At 42.0% G+C, this 23348-nt stretch overlaps 3 protein-coding genes across 11 annotated transcripts in view; all 3 read right to left on the reverse strand.

Annotated features, from left to right (window-relative positions):
* Positions 1 to 2857, reverse strand: part of kazna (kazrin, periplakin interacting protein a) — a 66523-nt gene extending 63666 nt beyond the window's left edge. Inside the window, exon 1 of one of the 5 annotated variants that reach the window (XM_058083300.1) lies at positions 1707 to 2857. In XM_058083300.1, the coding sequence (XP_057939283.1) occupies positions 1707 to 1782 (76 nt within the window). In that variant the 5' untranslated portion in view covers positions 1783 to 2857. The remainder of the gene's footprint in view (positions 1 to 1706) is intronic. The other 4 variants (XM_058083302.1, XM_058083301.1, XM_058083303.1 and 1 more) reach the window with 4 other exon arrangements.
* Positions 2858 to 4853: 1996 nt separating this feature from the next.
* Positions 4854 to 12598, reverse strand: prdm2a (PR domain containing 2, with ZNF domain a). 4 transcript variants are annotated; one of them, XR_009131897.1, is made up of 6 exons: positions 12470 to 12598; positions 11418 to 11482; positions 10706 to 10801; positions 6501 to 10458; positions 5956 to 6085; positions 4854 to 5866 (listed from the first exon to the last, which is right to left on the reverse strand). XR_009131897.1 is itself a non-coding variant. In XM_058085326.1 (6 exons), exon 5 carries the CDS (start codon positions 10400 to 10402, stop codon positions 6524 to 6526), a length of 3879 nt encoding a protein of 1292 aa, XP_057941309.1. In that variant the 5' UTR covers positions 10403 to 10458; positions 10706 to 10801; positions 11418 to 11482; positions 12140 to 12238; positions 12470 to 12517; the 3' UTR covers positions 4855 to 6085; positions 6501 to 6523. The 4 variants fall into 4 exon arrangements, 3 of the variants coding, with proteins under 3 accessions (XP_057941309.1, XP_057941308.1, XP_057941310.1); XM_058085326.1 differs by adding an exon at positions 12140 to 12238 and having other exon boundaries at positions 4855 to 6085; positions 12470 to 12517; XM_058085325.1 differs by having other exon boundaries at positions 4855 to 6085.
* A 5286-nt stretch (positions 12599 to 17884) lies between these two features.
* The window catches only part of LOC131136967 (forkhead box protein J3-like), a 46167-nt gene continuing 40703 nt past the window's right edge, over positions 17885 to 23348 (reverse strand). For both annotated transcript variants that reach the window (XM_058084352.1, XM_058084353.1), the window contains exon 13: positions 17885 to 18032. The gene's annotated coding sequence lies outside the window, so the exon portion shown is untranslated. The remainder of the gene's footprint in view (positions 18033 to 23348) is intronic.

A 23348-nucleotide genomic window follows, 5' to 3' on the forward strand; every position in this document is an offset into this window, starting at 1 on the left:
TTTTCTACCGCTTATCCTCACGAGGGTGGCGGAGGGTGCTGGAGCCTATCCCAGCTGTCTTCAGACGAGAGGCGGGGTACACCCTGGCCAATCACAGGGCACATATAGACAAACAACCATTCACACCCACATTCATACCTATGGACAATTTGGAGTGGCCAATTAACCTAGCTATGTTTTTGGAATGTGGGAGGAAACCGGAGTACCCGGAGAAAACCCACGCATGCACGGGGAGAACATGCAAACTCCACAGATGGCCAAGGGTGGGATTGAACCCTGGTCTCCTAGCTGTGAGGTCTAACGCGTTAACCACTCGACCGCCGTGCAGCCTGCATTAAATCAATTAAACAAAAATAATAATCCGTCCATTCATTTTCTATGCCACTTATCCTCATTAGGGTCGCGGGTATGCTGGAGCCTATCCCAGCAAACAATAATAGACACTAACTACAAAATAAAATGATGAAATATTGTATTTAGTGGCTAAATTGCGTTTTCAGTATATCTGTCATGTTGATTGTGTGTATTCAAGTGGGGAGTCACTTAAGACGAGATGGAAAGAGATTTTAATCCAGGTGGACCAGCATCCTGCCCCCCCCCCACTTCCCGACTTCCTTAATTCTCATGAGAACATGTTGCAATGCTTGCTGTAAATCAAGTTTAGGAAACCATTAGACAACATTCATCTGTCCTGGCTGCTTAGTACAATACATTCAAAGACACACCAACAACAAAATGGGACGTACATTGAAATCATAGGCTTGTTGAAAAATTAATAGAGTATCAAAACAGTTGTCGAATAATTGGATTAATTAATCATCGATTCATCAATTAATTTTTGCCCCACGCCTAATGCACAGGGGCCAGATGGACCCCGCCACATCCTGTCATGTGGCTTGCAAATACCTGGGGAATAATAAGAGTCAATCATGCACTTCACCTTTTCCTGCCCTCCATGAAAATGACACCCGATGTGAAAATATGAAAGACTATTAACTTTGGATAACCATAAGAAAACCATTATTTATAGATGACAAGAAAAATAAATGAAATTGTCAGCTTAAAAAAAGTGTAAGCAAAATCTCTCTCTCAGGATGTGACACCGTTCTGTCATGCTTGAAGATGCTTGAAGCAGGGTGAAGCTTTATGATTCACACTCAAAAATATGTATATTTTGAAGTCAGGTGGTTTTAGCTTCCACTGGAATGTATACGTGCCCTTCGCTTGAATAACACTGCTGGAAAACCGCAACATAATAAAGGCAATAAAAGGTTTTAGTGGGAGATTATTTCTGCTGCATCAGACATGAATATTAAATGTCATGGGGGGAGACAACATATCACATTATTGGACCGGTATGATCAATTTGAGCACATTAATCTGGAACATCTCCGTCTACTACCATGAACATATGCATAATATTCATATGCACTAATATTCATGTTCAACATATTCACATGTAACAGATATAAATAATGTGCAATAATGTACATTATAATATCCACTGAAAGATCATTTAAAAGCACATATAGGTAATACTAAAATCATACAGCAATCAATCCATATCTTTTTTCTGACGAGCATTAAAGCGGGTATCATCCTACATATTGGTTTACTCAACACAATCACAATAGAAGAGAACAGTGCATGCAAAGGATGCATTATTTGTAAATAATCAAGGTTAATTAACTTTTGTAAACACTCACTGGCTTGCATGAGCTGACCCTGGCGTCCAAACACTTGGGAGAAAGGGTTCCGGCTGCAGGTGAGCATCTCCTCCATTGCTGGATGCAAAAATAAAAAGGGTCCTTCTTGGTCCTCAGTGGAAAAAAAAGTGCAACTGCGGGTCAGTTTCACAGTGTGAAGATTGGAAGTATTGGCAGCTCAACTCCCTCCCTTGCTCTCTGACTGCGAATTTCTCTGAGTCTCTGCCTTGCGTTCCCAGTGGTGTCCCGTTTTTTGTTTCTTTTCCTCACAGCTTTGCTTTCCCAGCTCGCTGACTGCTGATCAGCCTTGGTGTCTCTCTACGTCTGATGGTTGCTGCAGCCCAGCTGACAGGATGGATATCTGTGCTGCTGGGTGTAGCTGTGGTCTTGCTCATTTGTGCGACAGTGTAGCAAGGCAAAAACAGCATGAAGGAAAAGTGAGGGAGCGTGAGCGAGAGAGAGAGCGAGATAGTTGGGAGAAGATGATTGCAGCAGGGTAGACAGACTCCCCGGATAATAGAGCGTAGACATGACTGTTACCGGTTCTAAAGTCACATAGTACTGATGCTTGCAGTTTCTCTCACTATATGCCAGTACAGTACTTCTCAAATGGGCTGTGAGAGGCACGGGGACATTCAGTATCAGTCTCATTCTTCATGACTGAATGATACAAAAGCCTACTGCTAGGAGTTAAGCAGTGATGAATCAATCAACAGGCTGATGAGGAAATAAGGCTCTGATTGCATAGACCAGACACAGCGCACCTGCCCTGCGGCACGCCTGCTCTGCACCAAGGGTGTGTGGCCAGCGAACTTTGCAATTTTCGTGAGCAGGGCAGTCCAGCGCACCCCATCGCACCCATGCCTCTGTCCCTCCCACCGACGCAAGTGGCAAAGAGGGAGAAAAGGCGCGAGAGTTTAGCGCAACTTAACCAATCAAATGAAAACCTCTCGTTGCCTTTAAATGTCTCTGATTTCTACGGAATTCCGACAAAGATGGAGTGGTCATGCTTCGGGCATCAAGGTCAAGGATCGTCTCCTACGTCTTCCGCTGCCAAACACTTCCATGGTACGGTACTTGTGTCAGCAGGTATCTGAGCCTTGGGATAGGCTAATCTTGCAGCCACCAGAAGTGCTGCCAAGGTCCTGATGGCAAAGCTAGCTTTTGGTTGGGTCTGATGCTCAGTGTTTCAGATGATGTTTAAATATATATATATATATTACATATATAATTTATATATATTTCAAACTTACTTTGCGCAACTAAGGAATGTGTAGTGGTAATGTTGAAAGGTAATGTAAACAGTCTTTAGTTCTTGACAATTAGTAGCTTCTGCAAGCAGGACAGTTCAATGTTTAATGTTTAAAATTTGACTTGACTTTTGGAATCATTTTTCCAAAGAACATATTGCAGGACGGCATGAGAGCTTGCAGTGGTGTTGCTAAATCTTAAATGTTTGATTCTATCATGGCAATGGTTATGACATACAGTGCATCCGGAAAGTATTCACAGCGCTTCACTTTTTCCACATTTTGTCATGTTACAGCCTCATTCCAAATTGTATTAATTTAATCTCTTACCTCAAAATTCTACACAAAATACTCCATTATGACAATGTGAAAATGTTTTTTTTGACTTTTTTTGAATTTATTAAAAATAGAAAACTAAGAAATCAAATTTACATAAGTATTCACAGCCTTTGCCATGAAGGTCAAAATTGAGCTCAGGTGCATCTTTTTTCCACTGATCATCCTTGAGATCTTTCTACAGCTTAATTGGAGTCCACCTACAGTAAATTCAGTTGATTGGACATGATTTGGAAAGGCACACACCTGTCTATATAAGGTCCCACAGTTGACTGTGCATGTCAGAGCACAAACACCAAGCATGAAGTCAAAAGAACTATGTAGACCTGTGAGACAGGATTGTCTTGAGGCACAAATCTGGGGAAGGATACAGAAAAATTTCTGCTGCTTTGAAGGTCCCAATGAGCACAGTGGCCTCCATTATTCGTAAATGGAAGACGTTTGGAACCACCAGGACTCTTCCTAGAGCTGGCCGGCCTTCTAAACTGAGCGATCGGGGAAGAAGGGCCTTAGTCAGGGAGATGACCAAGGCACCGATGGTCACTCTGTCAGAGCTCCAGCATTCCTCTGTGGAGAGAGGAGAGCCTTCCAGAAGGACAACCATCTCTGCAGCAATCCACCAATCAGGCCTGTATGGTAGAGTGGCCAGACGAAAGCCACTCCTTAGTAAAAGGAACATGGCAGCCCGTCTGGAATTTGCCAAAAAGCACCTGAATGACTCTCAGACCATGAGAAACAAAATTCTCTGTTCTGATGAGACAAAGATTGAACTCTTTGGTGTGAATGCCAGGCGCCATGTTTGGAGGAAACCAGGCACTGCTCATCACCAGGCCAATACCATCCCTACAGTGAAGCATGGTGGTGGCAGCATCTTGCTGTGGGGATGTTTTTCAGCAGCAGGAACTGGCAGACTAGTCAGGATAGAAGGAAAAATGAATGCAGCAATATATAGAGATATCCTGGATGAAAACCTGCTCCAGAGCGCTCTTGTCCTGCTGAAAAATGAACCTTCGCCCCAGCCTGAGGTCAACGACCCGAAGCACACAGCCAAGATCTCAAAAGATTGGCTTCAGAACCACTCCGTGAATGTCCTGGAGTGGCCCAGCCAGAGTCCAGACTTGAATCCGATCGAACATCTCTGGAGAGATCTGAAAATGGCTGTGCACAGACGTCTCCCATCCAACCTGATGGAGCTTGAGACTTATTGCAAAGAAGAATGGGCAAAACTGCCTAAAGATAGGTGTGCTAAACTTGTGGGATCATATTCAAAAAGACTTGAGGCTGTAATTGCTGCCAAAGGTGGATCAACAAAGTATTAAGCAAAGGCTGTGAATACTTATGTAAATGTGATTTTTTGTTTTCTATTTTTAATAAATTCAAAACATGTCAAAAAAAAACTTTTTTCACATTGTCATAATGGAGTATTTTGTGTAGAATTTTGAGGTAAGAGATTAATTTAATACAGTTTGGAATGAGGCTGTAACATGACAAAATGTAGAAAAAGTGAAGCGGTGTGAATACTTTCCGGATGCACTGTATGTGAAGTGAACCCCTAACGAGACATTTAGCAACACTTTGTTGCTAAATTGTGTTCCTTTGTCTCGTAAATTAACCCATACACATAAATAACACTAACATTCTGCATTTATTTTGACCACGCTCTTGGAAAAAAAAACAGTGCAAATCAAACAGAGGATTTCTTCAGAATCATTCCATGGCTTTCAATTATGAATAAATAAACATGATTTTCAGATTGAAATGCTACACAAATGTTCAGTTAAATAACAGTTTCCCCAAAACACCCTGCACATCCAAAATACTCCTTTCTGAAGGAGAGTTACAGCAAAGAGGCAAAAATTCAAGTTAAATCAATTTTACAGATATAATTACCCTGTATAAACTAGGAGCTAATGAATATATAGAGACAATGCATTTCAGTTACAACTGTCAACAGTCATTTTCAGGTTTCAGGGATATCCAGCATTACCCCTAAATTAAGCTTACATTTCCATTCTGGGATTCACATTACAAATGAATGTCCATAATTAACAACAAAGTATTACAGACAGCTTAGATGAAGTGCTTGTAATTCTACAGTTGATAAATACTTACATTTACAAACACAAACACCATATAACGACAGGAGCTGTTTTTTTCCCCACATTTTGCACATTTCTGTGACAGCTCCACAACTGCACAAATTTATTTTCAATTATCACCTCTAAAAAACAAATTAACAAATTTGGGTAACCCCCTAAATTAAATCATCCAATAAAACACTTTGCTTAGCCTTGATTTTGATGCTACAATTAATGTCATACATTTTTAATGACACATAAATGTCTCTACTCCGTCAGAGCAATGTGCCACAATATCCTCTACACATATTAACACAGTAGTATGAGCGCGCACAGCATGCAGTATAGAATTTAAACCCAAAAAGGCAGCACATGAGCGATAAGGGAAAAGTAGTGCAAATCCATGCTGACGTCACTGAGTAACCCAAGCGAGAAATGACTGAAGCCTTTCAGATTCAGTGCCTCCCGTTTCTTCAACACGCAGCAGTCAGATTAACTTCAAAGTGCAAAATACAGTCGGTTGATGGAAAGTTGACGAATTGGAGGATTGTGCCCAATTCCAAACAAGAGTTTCAAGATACTCACATCCACTTGCAGAAGAAGTTCAACTGTGTCATGTTTTTTCTTTTCAGTCATCATTTTCAGTAATTTCTTGTCAAGTATAAAGTCCTTTGAGCCATAGCGGGGTGAGCAGTCGGCAAGGGTGTGCATCGACCTAAAAAGACACAGAAGTTGTTGACAAAAGGTTTATTCATCTCAGTGTTTCATACAGAATGTCACATCCCTACAGGATCTGCTAGTGATGATTCTTCTTAGGCTTTGCTGCATGCGTAGAAAGAAGATGGAGCATGACATCATTACTGGTAGAGATATTACTGACATTTCATAGCTAATGAAAACTGCTTGCTCACGCACAAGGACATATTAAAAACCATAAACTTGCACAAACAGTATTTACAGAAGCGACCTATCATTTAATGTAAAGTTGCTGGACCAGCAATGAGCGTGGCAGATAGTGCTGCACACCGAGGGACAGGACGGAAGGATAAGACCAAGCACAGTACCAACGGACCCACTGTTATTTAGCCATTAACAATTCCTAAATCTACATCAAAAGGAATGAAGATTACCTGGCAGCCCTGTTGAAAGGTCTTCAAGCTGTAGCACTTTGGTCAGAGGTGCCACCAGAAGTTGCCTCCTCTTGGCTCTGAGTAGAAGGTGAACTGTCCCTCTGCAGGTTGGGTTGTTGTTTCACTAAAGTTATTTTAACAGGAATCCCTTTGACGCCATGATGCACTCGCGTGTACTGCCGCAGAGGAGGATTAAAAGAGCGAACCAAGGGAAGTTCGTTCAAAGTGGACATCTCATTGTTTGGTGCGGGTGTGTCGGTTTTCATCCTCTTGCTGGAGAAGCTTGTCGGTGCCGGGGGGATGACAGGCCTTTGAGGTGGCCCTGATGTCTGGAGTCTCGTCCTACGGTGAGATGACCCTTCTTGCTGTTGCTCAACATGGGGGGCTACTCGATGAAGTCGGCCATCGTTTTCCTTAGTTAGGGATACCCCTCCCTCTTTTCTTGCTCTCACTTCTTTGGGTTTTCGGGGGCAGACGGCCATGTGCTTGGTTCGGCTGCGGCGCATTGTGAACTCCCTGCTGCAGTGAGGGCAAACAAAGACATCTTCATGCACGGGTGAAGAGGATGAGGACGTGGACTTGTTCCTCTGAGGCATGACCCTTTCCACGAATTTTCTCTTCTTCTTGTTCAATAATTTCAACTTCACTTTGACTTCTGCGGGGGACCTGTTGGACTGGCTGGCTCCATTTGAAGCGTTAAGTTCATTTGCTGAATTAGTTGTGGATAGTACTCCATTTTGGCTTTTTGCAAAGTGGCGGAGAGGGATGGGATTCTTTTTGGGTGTGTACCGCCTCTTATCACTGGCGTTTGCACAGGCCAGGATGTGTTTGTGCAGCTCAGGCATATTATCAAAGCTTTTACCACACTTTGTGCAACGAATAGCTGTACTGAAGCTTTGTGGGATGTTGTGGGTGGTGAAGTTTGTGGCTGAGGCCAGTGAGCCAGCAGGTGACCTATTATGGTATGGAAAGGGCGGAGGCTTGAAGCTGGGATAATGCTGATTAATGCCAAAACGAACGTCAGGCCCTTTGAGCTTGCCACCTTCTAGGGCCATGATTTTATTTGTTGTAAATAATTCTTCAGTAGCCAGATCATCATTCTCTTCCTTTTTGAACCGTTTGTTGGGTTCCTCGGACTCATGAGACACTGGAGGCTCTGTGATGACTTTTGTATAGTTGTAATTCTGAGGTCTTATTTTTCCCTTTTCTTCTTCGGTGAACGAACATTGTTGAGCTGGATGCAATTCCTCCTGATGCTGTTTCAGATTGCAAAGGTAAACAAAATCTTTAGTGCATGCACTGCAAACGTAAGTCTTGTCAACGCCATGCAGGCTTGATCGATGGTCTAGCAGAGCTGAGGGCTTGTCAAAGAGCAGAACGCAGAACTCACATTTATAAGGCCATTCGTCAGCATGGTCACCGACATGATGACTAAGTTCTTTCATCGAGTGGAACAACTGGTTGCACACATTGCAGATGAAGTTCTTGGTGAAAGTCTGCTGCTCAGTTAGTGATTTGCATGGCAGGTCTACCATCTTCTCATCATTGTTTGAGATGTCAGCCAAGGTTTCCACTGCCGAATCAGTGATGTCAGCACGTTCCTCTTCTTTTGCATTTGGAGGCTTTGGTTCAAGGACTTGTTCTGTGTCAGGATTTGAGTCAGGTTCTGCAGGAAAATCTGGTACCACCGAAGTGGTAGAGGACACAGATAGCGATTCTTCAATAGAGGACATTATAATGGTGGGGTCTGCAGTTGCAGTGTTGGGCAATGAAATATGTTGCTGTTCTATGTGATTAACAAGCATGTGTGTGGATCCTGGTGTTTCTGTGTTTTCCTGCATGCTAACAGTTGAAGGGACATTCATTGGGGTTTCAAGGGATATTGTGCACTCTATCAGCACAGCGTTACTTGTGATATTGTACGAGTTGCTGAGGGGATCGTTTAATGTTACAGTGGGCGTGAAAGCTATCTCTGGCACTGGGCTGCCTTCATTTATAGGAGAATTGAAGGCAATATGATCGGTGAGAAACATGTGACCAGGTAGATTAAGAGAGTTGTCAAGTGGTTGTGAAAGTCCAGGAAGGTTTGTAGCGTTTGTAGCTGCGAGCGCAGAAGTCAAGTCACACTTTGTAGCGTTAACTGAATTTTCTGTGCAGAGTACCAGGGGCTCAGGTGATATATTTGGAGCCAGTACTTGGATTGTCTGGCTTGAGGGGCTAGGAATAGGTAGTGGTGGTGCCAAAACCGTGATTAAAGAAGAAGCAGTCGGTAGTATGGCATGTGAAGTTGGGGGTCCAAATGCTATTGTGCATGGGGACGCTGGTGGGAAACCAAGAGGTGCAAGAGTGGTGGGTTCAGAATTCAGAGAACAAGGGGGGAGACCAAGTCCATAAACGAGTCCCTCTGCAACAGGGTCCATCATGCTTGGGCCAGCGACAAGGGTGAAGTCTGTCACTAGAGGCGTTTCAGGGTTTTCAAGGCTTAAGTTCTGCTCTTCACTCACAGCATTATCCTCCTCCATCCACGAGTTTGGATTTCTCTCTGAAGTAAGTAAATTTGACATCAGTTCAGGTTCATCAAGGCTCCTTTTCTGCAAACTTAAATCTAATGCAGTATTAGCTGAAGCCTCACGTTCATTTCTCTTCATTGTATTGGAGAGATCCAGTGGTTGCTGACTACAGTTGTTGACAGACACAGGAGGCCAGCTCTCTGTCAAAACGGGAATCACTTGTGGTTCCTCAACAATTTGTGATGTATTGGTCTGTTCATTCACAGAGCTGCACTGGGTGTCCATCTGCCATAAAGTAACAGCATCACTGCCATCTCCATCTGGCATTGCTGTTTCCTCATCAGATGTTACATCGTGCTGAGGTGAATTTTGTGGCGTTACAGTCCTCCTTTTAAACTTTCCTGCTACACCAGGAGAGACAGGACAAGGTGTTTGGCCATCTAGAAGTTGGGCAAGTGCGGGATTGAAGTTGTCCTGCATCTCGAGTAGTTGCTTCAACTTTGGGGAAAGAAACACAGCGGATCTTTTCGAGCAAGCAACTGTGGATTCTGCATTTTGAGGAAGTAAATTCTCTATTAACGACGTCACAAGTGATGTGGATGACGACACAACCTCCTCGGACTCCAGCTCTGTTTGAATTTGGGGTAACAGATGTGGTGTTGCAGTTCTTCTCTTGGCTGGCGCTAGACCCTGTAATGCTTGACTGCCCATAAATGAATCAATATTTAAGCCTAGGTTAAATTGGGAGGGATCGAGAACGAGGGTATCTAGTCCAACCAAACTCGTACATGCAGAATGAGCATCAGCTGTTTCACAGCCACTGATTGTACTCGTTGACACTATTTTCCCATCAAAGTAAAAGCTGAGGTTCTCTGAGATACTGCCGGAAACATCTAGCATGTACTGTCCAGTGCATTCCCCTTTATTCTCCACATCAATTTCAGCTCCATGCTTTGATGTTGCAATGAATACCTGTTGCAGACTTTCCTCTTCAAGTTCATTGTTTTCTTCTGCATCCGGTGGAAACGTGTTACATTCGGCAAACAACACAGACGTATTACTGCTTTCAAGCGGGGAGGCTAAGCTTACTGAACCTGAAGGCGGCCCATTCTTGTGCTGTTGTTCATCTAAATCTGAACTGCAGGAGGTTTTGTTCTTCTTGTGTGCCACATTCTTCACCAAATTGCAGATAGGCGCATGTCCTTCCAAGACTCGTTGGCTGGGAAAACACTGCTTGTGCTTCTGACAGGGTAAAGACTCCCAACCTCTGCTACGATCATGAGTATCGTGGTCATCATCATCTGTGTAATGAGGCAAGCCAGTAGAAATACCAACGTCGTCGTCATCTTTCTGTATGTGGTCACTATCTCCAAATTCAGGATTTTGTTCCATCTTATGCGAAGTGTGTATCCAGTTCTCTTTTGGTAGGTCTGTAACAGGCGTCACACCTAATAATACATAAAAACAGTTGTCAATCTAAAAAAAACTGTTAAGCCGTTCAAAGTAGAGTACAAAAACTAAAGAGTTAACCCTTAACGCTTAATTTTCTAATTTATAGTGTTCTAATCTTTTTATAAAATAAAACAAGTATCAAAATGGTCCCGGAATCCTTTGACTTGTCCATATGTGGCACACGGTGAAAAAGTTTGGACAACACTGATATATACGATTAACATTTTCTACTTTTGATGATACCTTTTCATGTCAGTCACCTCCGAGTCCTGGCTTTTTCAAAGTGTGAGGTACGCCTCCCCTGGGAGCCAACAGAAGACTTCAGAGGAGGCTCAGCAACTTGAAAAATAAAAGAATCTTTTTCAAACACGCTGAGCTAACTTCAGTTGCATCAAAGGCAAAATGAAAGCAGTTATTTAATCTTCCAGTCAGAGAGTAAACAAGAGTCTGGAGTGTGCAGAAAACACCCCAAAATATGCTCTAGGAAAGCTTTTTTTTCCAAAAGTAGGGAGGCACTAAATTTTTTTCTGAGAGGAATCTTGACATGCACGTCTCATACTGTCGTCCGACCGATATCAGTTGATATTTGCATAAACATGATATGGAATCATAGTTGGGTTGGGCATCAAGCATCGTGGGAACCGGCTCTGAAATTCCAAATCTTTTAAAATTCCGGTGCCTATGTTTGGTGTTTGGCCAGCGTCATAACACCAAACAAGGAACTTTTTCTCAGTTTTTTGGCCAAAATCAGGTCTTTTCGCTTAACCCACCCTATGTTCTGCTGCCCATTTATGAAGACCCAAAAAGGCTAGACACAAACTTTTTTTCTGATGAATGACAAGAGTCTAAAGTTAATTTACATAGTTTCAATGTTTATGTTCCTCAATATTCTGTGGGTCTTGAAAGTTTGGCAAAGATGTCCCAAAACTAAAAGTAAATGGTTTGTTCAACTTACCATTTTAACAGTCAATGCAGAGAGAAAGGCATGCCTTACATGAAGATGGAAACATACTTTGATTTCTGTTGGAAGAGATCAAACATTTAAAAATATCCCATGAGCCTCTTTATACATCATTACAAAGACAACTTCAACTTATTTAGTAACCGACATCATCATCATTATTATGCTGTTTTTGTCATCATGAGCCATGTTTTAATACTTGGAAAACATGCCGTTTATCAACGCTTAACAGTACATTCCAAACACATAAAACGGTGCCGGACACAAATATTTTTGTGTAATTGTAATGATATCATGCCACAGTCATTGTAATGATTTTTAAAAAGCATGACTGTGATCAAAATAATCATACAAAACTTTGTATGAGGATGTGTAATTTATGTGTAGGATAATAAAAATGTCAGGCCAAACAGGACTTTATCTTAAAATATAAGGTACTTAAATTATTAAAAAAAAAACTAAACATTGCTTTCCGGTTCAAGCAGCAGCAAGGCAAAGGTTACCCAACGCCTAACTACTTTTATTTACGTGCTAAAAGTAAGAAATATACCCAATTCCAGAGACAAAGGCCTCTATTGAGGTACATTTTCAAAGCACATCAACACTTCAAGATTTATTTTAAACATTTTGCGCCCGGTTGTATTGAACATGATGCATTAGTCGGATAATTCTTAAACGGATTTGCTGTGGTGTAAATTTAAGTTCATCTGCCTCACCTGTCTTGATGACGCTGCCTGTCATTGCACCATTGCTAGCTGCTCACCAGACACGTCGCATTTACAGCTCGGTAGCATACAGATCGTTTATTATAACTCCTTTAAAATTGTAGGACAATAATTCACATACAAGGTCTTTACAAACAACTACAATGAATATTCAACACGGTTATGACGATCAGCTAACGATTTTGCACCTGCGTAGGGCTATGAACGTTTTATCTGTGCTTAGCTAACACCAATCTTAACCCACACACCCCGGCTACTACCAGCTACTATAACTAAGACACGACAGTAAATACTTCCGGTTCCAGTTTTGTAAGTACTTACAAAACAGTTCGTTGCTGTACGTCAATACTACGTACTTTAGTTTCCAACGTCATTGTCGTACAACAATCTTATATCCCTCTGGTGCATGTTGTAAACAGCTGTGTGCTCTTTAATGGACCAGCGAGCAATGCGTCTTCTGATTGGCAGAGGAACAAATGTGGCAAATCTGAACCAATGAGACACAAGTTTGTTGGTGTACAGGCAAATAAACCTAGCAAGACAAGTTGTTTTCGGCAGATACAATATTGAATTGTTGTATATAGCTTAGATTAATACATACGTATTTACAAGTTTATTGAATTATTATAAACTTTGAATAATTGTAGCTCTTATTGTAGTATACTTTTTTACCAGTCGATGGCGCAATAACACAGTCATTTGTTGCATGGCTTGTGGCGCTGTAAGTCTTTACAGTCACATACCCCTTCAGACAAGCCATGTACGCCCTACGCCTGCACACTTATGTTAATTAACTTGAAATATTGAACAGAATTCTATATTTCTACATATCTTTTATTCTACTCTGATATTGGCATCATTCCCTTTTGAACTGATGTAATTTAAATTCAATTTAATAATTAATAATAATTAATTTGAGTTTCACTTTTTTGTCCATTCAGGATGGCTGCGGGTTAAGTCTTTTTCATTTCATACCAAATTAAAGGAAAAGTTAAACAATCATGTTAAGCAGTATCTGTCCAAAAGTTTGTTGAACAGTGATGAAATAGAACAAAAGAAGTTTCAGTAGTGTTTTGTTTTTAATAAAACTACGGCAAGATACTGCAACGTGTTAATGCATGATGACAGCATGTATATCAAATGATGCAACGTTGTTGGAGGGCTTCATGTTCGAAATAACTAGCTGAAATTAACTTTCATTTTAACGCAGACCTACCAAGATGTACAAATCTATAGTACTCAATATGCAGTTTGGCTCTTGTCTGTACCTTGGGGGGGGGGGGGGGGGGGGGGGGGGCATGACAGAAAATAATTGAGAACCCCTGCACTCATCCAACAAAAAACAAACAGACACACCCTACAAAATAACTGCCTTCTCTCTCTTCTGCTCACATATTTAGGGATGCACCCTGACCCCTATAAAGTAACACGCCATATGCGCAGACACTGTACCCGCACTCCCCTGCATACCAAACATGCACCATCCATCCTCCTCCTCCTCCTCTTACACGCTCCTTGTATCCTCCATCGGCTGACACCAACCACTCACACCGGCCCACCGCTGTCCCTGCCACACAAAATTGTGACCCTCGTCCACCTCCTCCAAGCCTGTGACCCAGCTGTCTCCGGCACTCAAAGCTTATGAGCCAGCAGGATGATATTTTCATCATGACCCCCCCACACACACACTCAATGGCCCTATGTGCTTCAGTAAAAGACATACAGAACCATGTTCTCTTCTGACTCTGTTATTGCACTATGTATAACTGTATCTCTTCTCAAGGGACAAACAATACTTGGACATACCTGATAGTAGTCAGTGTACAGATAATGCGTATACCCCGTGTGTGTGTACTAAAACTGCAAAGACACATCGCTTACTCCCATGTGACTCCCTCAAACCCATGAGGAAAAAAACACATTCTTCTACTCAATTTAAGATAAACTAATGACATCATTCGAAGTGGAGCAGAAATGTTTCTTCCTTCTCTAAAATAACACACACACACATTGTACACAAGCAGTGTACAAAAACACACCAGACACAAACACGATGGTCCACACAAAGATCTGGCAAGCTTCTGCACCTATTTTTATGTGCATGTTTGTAATTAACTGGGAGGCAAAATAAATGGGATAAATGTGACTAACATACTCATCAACTTCATGATAGGACTGTTATTTGTTTTTACATGAAATAGGCTTAGGTCTGTAAGGATTTGTGTAAACGTTGGGCCCACCCAGGAAGTGACTCCACCCTGTCGTGATGCACAGAACGAGAAAGAGGCGAGAGTGAGTGCTTCCCGTGTGAAAAGCCTCCATTGTTCCCGGTGGTGTGAGGAGAGAGGGTGAGCTAAAGGCAGTCATGACGCGGGGCCGAATCTGGAAGGGTTGGGCCACTGCCTAAAACCACACAGGGGAGCCGGAGCCAGACACAGCAGCATCACTGTGCAACTTATACCGTTGGAGGCTTGCACTGGCCTAACGGTTGCATATGAAAAACTCCACAACATGGCATTAAAAAAAAAAAAAAAAAAAGAAAAGAAAAACACCCCTAACTGTCAGCGGTCTTAACGGACTCAACGGCTGCTTAGGCTGCCATATTTGTTTTCTTTTTTCAAAATTGGACCAATGAGAGCAGATAGCCTGGTACTGCCCAACTAGAAGCTGTTGATCACTTGAGTACTTGGAGGTGACATGAGATCCTGAGAGTATTTTGGACTGTCTAATCTAAGCAAAAAAGACTTGAGTAGTAAAAGGCTCACAGACCAAAAGAAACTTATTGCAGGTAATTGAGTGTTTACATTTTATCTCTTTATTTAAACAGTATAAATGAAAAAAACACTGCAATTAAATAAAAGGCTTCAAAATGGCACAAATGAACTTGATCCGGTGGTAATTCGGCAAAGCGAGGAGAGAGGAAAAACAAAAACATCGTTGCAAACCTTTGCAGTGTCTTAAAGCCTATTCATGAACAATCATTACATCACTCATTCAGTGCACATTACGCAAGCTGGCAAAAGAAGCAAAGCCAAGCTGAGACTTAATTATTTGTACACCCTTTTATGCACTCTTACGGAATAACAACACAGGGCATTATTAGGGCCTGTGCACTTGAACTAAGTGCAACGGCCATTCTGGTAATGAACAAAGCGGAATTTATATGAGAGTAATGTTAAAGTACCGTTTAAAGAATACGTCAATTTCAGTTCACATTGATAATGCGCTCTGCTAACATTCAGCTCCAATCTACCAAGAGAACACCAGTGGCAGTGGCACAAACCCTTCTGCTAAATTTCACAGATATGTATTAGGTTTTTAGATGTCAGTGTTAAAAGTAGGCAGTGTCACAAGGGCGCCTTTTCTTTTATGTTTGCAACACACTCGGGAGCGCTGCATTTTGATGTCAGGGCCACTTCTGCACAGGGTGTATCATGCTTTCTCTTTTAGTCAAATAGAGCATCATTATTTTGTTGCAGTTTTTTTTCCAAAGGTAAATGATCTTCTTGAATGAGGAAGAAGGTAGCTGCTAACTGACAAATGAAAACACAAACAAACACAATACTATGTTACAAACACATGCTGACAATGTAATACATTAGAGGCAATTCATTTGTTCCTTTCACCCCATAATGCTAATTATTGTACATCTTTTTGACCTAGCTATGATGTCATAGGAAACTATTTTCTCTTCCAGACAGCCGAGGCATAATGAATTCCTTTCCCCCAAGAATGCAAATGCATTGCAAGCAAGCCGCCACCTGACAACCAGATGACACAAACATCATTGTTAGCTTTTTTTCTTTCCTGTTTTTGCCGTTTGAGTCTCAAATAGTGCTACCATTTTACAGTATATGAAAATCTAACTGTCACTAAAGCCCTGAAAATATGTCTAATCCAGAATCTTTAACAATAATCCCTCCAGGGGGGTTCATGGAAGTAAATGAGCTGGATAAGGAGTCCTCCTCTTGTCTTACATACATACCTACATACATACCTACATACATACATAGTGTACATTCACGCATACAGTACAAACAAACACATACTAGCCTCCCGTGCCTTCTTGTTTGCCCACAGTCCAGTCCTGTTTCTAATCATTAAGTGCTGGTGTCATGATGATTTTTTTTAATGATTGGAAATGACGTCACAGTTCAGTAGTTCAGAATTCCCAGAACTTTGACAACTGCTCCTGCTTGGCCGGGCTTCTTGTTGTCCTTCAAGGCCTGCGGGATAAAGAGAGGAAGAGTCAGTCATGGATGAAGACTCGGGGCTCCTTATTATGATATTATGATGTTAAAAGGAAAGTTAAAATATTTGAGCAGAAATTATGATCTAATTCCGTCCTATCACATCATTAGGATTTATAACGTCTCTTGTCTGAGTCGGGTTCATACTAGATCTTTTTTTGAATGCTGTTTTCAAATGCGTGCATGAAATGACATCACAGGTAGCGTTCTGTTGACACAGGTGCCAATAAAGTCGTTTGGACATGATGTAATATGTAATTAATTATATGTTGGAAAATGTTGTTTTGACGATGAGCTAATTACAATGTTTTGCTGAGCAGTGTGCACAATTCCCGTTCAGATGCGTATGTGTCCGGTCAACGTTGGGTTGGCTGACATTCAGGGTCTAGAAGTGCAAAAACATGCAAAACAACAGGTTGTAGAAAACGACAAGGAAGTCAGAGCTTTTCTTCCTGTCACCCACTCGCACACTAGTGACTTGGACAAATGTAGTTGTGCCACAGAAACACTGGAAAACAGTGTGTCAAAGTTTGGAAAAGTTAGCTACAGAAATACATATGAATATTTGCCCACTGGACCGAGTTTTAAATGCATTTCCTGTGTGATTCTTATAGATTTGTTCAACATTAGAAGTGTTGAATTTGCACCTGGTGAAATACATAGCAGAAAGCTGAGACACCTCTCCTCTAGGCTTAAAGTGCAAACTGAGCCGAGCAACCGGGTGCACTTCACTACTGAGTGCGGAGGATGCCGTATGGTGTGGGGCCATTTTGTTTGTTACCATGTTGCCAATATAATAATAAATGTTTATTATAGGGGCTGCACGGTGGACGAGTGGATAGCATCTCGGCCACATAGTCAGGAGATTGTGAAGACCTGGGTCGAATCTCAGCCCGGGCATCTGACTTAGCATGTTCTCCCCATGCGTGGGTTCCTCCCACATTCGAAGAACATGTTAGCATGACAGTGTTGAAAAACAGTCAAAACTAGTCTGTGGTCATATAAACATACACTTTGTGAGTCATCACAACATTATTTTAATTTGAAGCAAAGTACTCACGAGTATTTTCCCATTCTCCTCACAGCAGCAATCACCACGGCGATGACAATAATCACGGCCAACAGGGCACCAATCACAATGCCGACCACCTGACCAGAGCTCAGTCCTTCTACAGAACAGGAAAACAAAGTATGAACACATCAAACGATTCACATTTGTTTGTCTCCATCAATCTTTTGCTCACCCTCTGCACCGTCTTCTACAACCACCTCATCGCTCGTGTTGGCCTCGACGGCTTCCGTCCACTGAGGGATGACCTCGGCCTCTGCAGGCTTCGTTGGCAAAGCGGTTTCCACAGCAGTGGGCTCGGTGCTAAGTGGCTCTGGGGCTTCAGTTGAAATGGGAGCGGGGGTTTCTGTCTCAATCGCAGGCTCCTCCTTGGTATTGGTCATAACCTGAGGAGTGGGTGCCTCGGTTACAACGTCTGTTTGAACTTCTTCGGCCATGGCGGGCTCAGTTGGAGGAGGACCAGTGACAACGTCAAGATCTTTGCTGGCTTCTGTGGCCTCCAAGGTGACATCTGCTCCGGATTCGGTTGCCAATATGTCATGTTCTGTAGGGAGGGCCGTGGGGCCTAGTTGGGAAACATTTAAACATGTCACATTTAAAGCTAAAATAATACATAAGGCTAAAAACAACCAATTACCAAAAAATGTCATCCAATACTTCTCTACAAGAGAGGAGAAATATGATCTCAGGGAAGAACTACATTTGAAACACTTATATGCTAGGACTACGTTAAAAAGCCATAGCATTTCAGTATGGGGAATCAAACTATGGAATGGATTGAGTAAGGACCTCAAACAATGCACAACAATGAGCCAATTCAAGAAACAATACAAGCAGTTGATGTTTGCTAAATACAAGGATGAAGAGTCTTGAACCAGTCATGATGTGCTATATATATCACTATATTGACACTTACTATGGTACCCATTATGTCATTGGATGGTCATATCACCTTTACTTCGGTACGAGGTGCATTATTAAAAAAAAAAACCTTAAACTGTATTATGGAAAGCAGGAAGTGAACAAATGTAACAGTTACTGATTGTAAAAATACCAGAGGGAGGGGTAGGATTTAATAAGCTTTGCTTCTTCCTACTCCTTTTGGACATGTGGAACTGTGAACTGATTATGTGATACACTCAATTGGAATCTGATGAAATCATGTTCAGATGAAAAACCATTACCATTACCATTACATTTATATTGGGAGAGACATACAGACATCCCTCTTATTTAATTAACCTTTATGTGGGGAATGCCGCATCATTCATTTTTTCATGTGTCATTTACATACTAAAAGCATCTGATTCCAGTATATATGATTTATCTGTATTTGCCCAACATGGCCCTCAAGGTCCTCCAATGACAGGAGGCTCAGGCATTAGGACATATAAAAGGTGTCTGACATGACCACTCCTTCCCGATGTTGTGTATGACCTGTTCACACACAACACCAACACAACACATTACTACTAATGACTCCGGTCACAAGTCAAGCAACCCACTGTGGGCCTCGCAAATCTTTAGGTAACCCGAGCCGTGTCACTCGCAGACCGTACATACCACTCTTCTCTTCTTCCTGTACTCATGGACAACTTAACACTTGCACGTGAATGTATTCATTGTTGGACTCGAGCCGCCATCATGGCTGACTGCCTCATGTGTTGGCCTGTGTTCACACAAACACCAAAGTCAAGCAACTCAGTCAAGAACTTCTCCTGCCCACTGGATGAGTGGCAATAATGTAAACATGGAAAATAGAATAAAGAGGAGGATGCTGAGATAGTCATGTGATGTCACATGACTCCACTGCACAAAAGCTACCACCACACCCTCCGTCAGCAAGCATTTATCTTTAAGCAATCCCTCCATTCCGTCTTTCTGGCCGCGTGCGCCCTTACAGCCCACATTCTCTGCCTAATTTCCTGTGGAGGAAGCTGCCACCGCACCAGTTGATGAGTGAGGAGCGTACGGGAAGCCTTGTTAAACATGTGGAATTGTTCAAGGGTGGGGCAAAGAAAGACAATCCACAACTGGATGACTTCACGCTTTTGAGAAATCTCATGCAAATGTGTTAAAATAAAGAGTGACACGGCATTTTCGAAGGAATTGGCGAAAGCAGGGGGCTCAAACACGCGGCCCGTGGGCCAAATGTGGCCCGCAGGACACTAGTTTGAGGCCCCCGCCTTGATATGAAAGTTTAATGTTAGTGCGGCCCGCGCAAGTTTGATATGGATGCTGTATGGTATCATGTACCCAGAAAAAATTATTACGTTTGATTAATGTTCATGTTAAAGGTTAAATAACTGTTAATTTTAATCTGAAAAAAATAATTTGTCTACCCACCAACTATATATGGTTTCTTAAGTTTTTATTATTTGCTGTTTTATTATTATTGTTATATTTACTTATTACTGATTGATTGATTTTCTTTATTCTTGATTTGTTTATTTATTTATCATCTTATTTGGTGTAGAAAAATAAGATATTTGAGAACAGTGGAATGTTTTATCAGAGCTTTTCTTGTAGAAAATCGGAACCAAAGCAAAGTTTATTCATTTTTCCGTTTTTTGTTGTTTTTTTTGAAAACCTGATGCGGCCCAGTCTCACCCAGACCCTCGCTCCAGTGGCCCCCAGGTAAATTGAGTTTCAGACCCCTGGTCTAAGGAATGTGTGTTGGGCACAGTCCGGCAATTCAGTTGCAAAAGTAATGTGGATAAATAAATCTGCATCATAATCTTTTAGTTATGTAGACGTAATAAGGCCACATTATTTCATGAGAATAAAGTTGTAATATTACAGAGGGACCAATAAAGGCATATCTTAATCTTAATCTTAACAGCATATATGTAAGAAATGAAGAAAGACTTACATGAACTGAAATCACCTCTTTTACTGGGTTAGTGTTGATTGTTGCATTTACAGTACGTTCCCTTGTACCCTTTTTTGTTATTCCTGTTTGTCAATCAAGCAGCCTCGTGGATGTGACTGGACCAGTTATGTCATGGACCAGTTATGTTTGAGCCCTGTGACGTCTGCCTAGCAACAAGTGTCCAGCTCAACAACTCAAGCAAACTCATTTGCAGAAATGAATGGGATTAACAACATCCACTGTCCATTATCATTCCACGTGAAGCCTAACTTTGCCCGGTTAAAGAAAAGGAGACTCCCATTATGAATTTAGCAGCTGCATGGAGACATGTATTTATCCTTGTGCCTTTCATCAAAGTCTGCACTATGAAGCTCAACCTAATCATTTCCCCTCAATAACCCGAGCTCCGTCCCGCCATGTTCAACATCCTCGTGACCACAACTGAAAGCTTGACGTGGACAACGCTGCATCCAAAAGAGGGAGGTTACATTTCAGCGACACCAAAATTAGGGACTGGACTTAACTTTCCACTGAACAAAATGCTGGCCTGACATTCTCAATGTAGAGCGGAAAAAAACACGCTGCGCTCTCTTACTGCACACACTCTCGACAATTCTCTCCACTGGTTGTTGAAATGCTTCAAATAGCAAAGAATGAATTGCTGCTGCTACTAGCATTAGCAACAGGCGGCTAAATACTCCAAAACATTTGTTCCTGTGTGATAAAGAATTGAACAGGAAAAACGGTGGAGTTCAAACAGAGCCGCAGACTGTTTGTTTGAAACGTCTGTAAGCAATGATAAAACGGCCTTACGCTCCGTGTAATCACACATTCCACCGCCACTAACAATCGTTTCATTATGTGCTCGGTTCCCACAATTAGCTGGGAGAAGTGCTTCCTCTCCACAGTGCATGCATGCAGGCGGCGAGATCAACGATGCATACATCCCCTCTTGTGATCGACGTTTCATCCATCTTTTCCACTGCGTCACTCCCCCTGAATTGTTCCATGGGTCGCAAATGTATGACACAACAGTGACTCAGCAGCAACTGTATGTTCCGACAAATGACACCGCACGTATGACATCATGTGACCAGATGCTCTCTCAGCAGGAGGCCGCCTTAAAATACTGTCACCAAACAAGCACATGGAACAGCTATGGGTGGGTGGTGAATGTAGACCTGTGATTGACAGGCCCCGGTTTAAGACCCCCACCAGCTCTCATGACTTGAGGTGTGTTTATGACAAAGAATGTAATCTGAACAAGAATCATAGTGCTAGTAACTCAGTTTTGGTGTGTGTGCGTGTGGGGGGGGGGTCCTTTCTCAGGAATGTTTTTGCAAACTAGACATAGATTGATAGAGAGATAAGATATAGATAATCACATTACACAACCTCCCCTTTTAAGTCAGCTGTGATAGTACCAGATAGTACCAGATAGTACCAGGTGGTATCACGCGTGCAGACCGTACTGTGGCTTGGAGGTCAGCCTTGGCGTTATCATAAAGGCAACACATTGAAGGTGCACCCATCCTGTTCTAGACAGATAGGAGACATCCCATCTGGACTCTATCACCCACCGCCAACTGGTACAGCAGACACTGCGGACCTTTAATCATGTGACTAACACATCTGAAAACATGTCCAAAGCAGCCTACAAAGACATGACACACACAGGAAGTAAAAAGGGAGGAAAACATAGGTTTCATTTTTCTTTGTAAAATATTTTATAACACGGTTGTCTGGAGTTTATGTACTTTATGTACAGGCCAAATACCAGAAAATTACAGTTTGATGTTTTTCACCTTTTGTTTATTATAAGTGAGCGGGAGGATTAAAAAGGCTGGAGAAAGGTACAAGGCAACTAAAGATAAGGAAAATGGCGCTAACATTGTGATGTGTCCCAATTGCTTTGTTGATTATTTAACAAATTACATTTTTTTTCTTGTGACTATATTATTGCTTTTGAACCAAACAAAAATTATGTTTTTTTCTGATTACTTGACAATACTTGATTACTAAAATATTCAGCCCTATTTGTCAGGTCAGAGGTCACTGATTGAGTGTATTCTTCCACACCAAACCAATGCTTTTTATGGACCTTGCTTTGTAGATAATAGAACTGTTAGCCATATAGGTATAAAGTTATGGAACATGTCTTGCAAAGAGCTTTAAAACAAGCCTCTTAGGAGAGTTGTAATATTCTGTTGAGTACTGTGTTCCAGAGTCAGCTGTTCTTTTATTGTGTACTTTCTCCCTGTCTCACCCGACAGCACATGTACAGGACTGCAGACAGGATGTATGTATACATGTATCACGCTTTCACATGTATTCTGTCTATTCGGGGCTGAAACAGCAACTTATGTTCCCCAAACACACCTTTCTGTGTGCAAGGTGAAAAGATTTTGCCAGTCTTTTGCCCGCCCGATATTTGGAGTATGAGCGCCACATTTGAGTCATTTCTAAAAGTAGGCCCGTGACCAAAGAGGGCACTAACCTCTCCCTTTCAGCAGCCAGATGTGACGGCGATGTTATTAGCCCCACAGAGGCAGACAAAACTCATTAAGTGGGAGACTGGGGTAGGGAGGGGGGTGGCGATGGCGGGTTTTTACAGGATGCAGTATAACAGGAGCAGGCATTACGTTTAGACCTGAGAGAATGGATGACCTGTTGTCTTTGTGGCAACCCCCCCCCCCCGAGGTATTAAATGCTGCATGCACATCATTTACCAAACACAAATACAGCCAATAAAACACACATGAAACGTGTTTAGATGTCAAGTCTATCAAGTACTATGAAGGACTCAATTAAAAGAAAAATAATCCATCCAATCATTTTCTCTGCCGCTTATCAGATCAGATATGCCTTTATTAGTCCCACAAGGGACATATTAGAGTGAACTACAACAGTGTAGAGGGAGTGGGGTTTGAACCACCAACCTTCCACTGTCTGGACAACCTGCTACCACCAGGTGAAGATGGTCTGTAATACACATTATTTCACAGCACC

Source organism: Doryrhamphus excisus, chromosome 10, assembly GCF_030265055.1.
Source record: "Doryrhamphus excisus isolate RoL2022-K1 chromosome 10, RoL_Dexc_1.0, whole genome shotgun sequence".
Classification (NCBI taxonomy): Eukaryota; Metazoa; Chordata; class Actinopteri; order Syngnathiformes; family Syngnathidae; genus Doryrhamphus; species Doryrhamphus excisus.

Bases quoted from the DNA above. Each gene is read 5' to 3' on its own strand.
- prdm2a (XM_058085325.1), bottom strand. From the start codon at position 10,402: ATGGAACAAAATCCTGAATTTGGAGATAGTGACCACATACAGAAAGAT.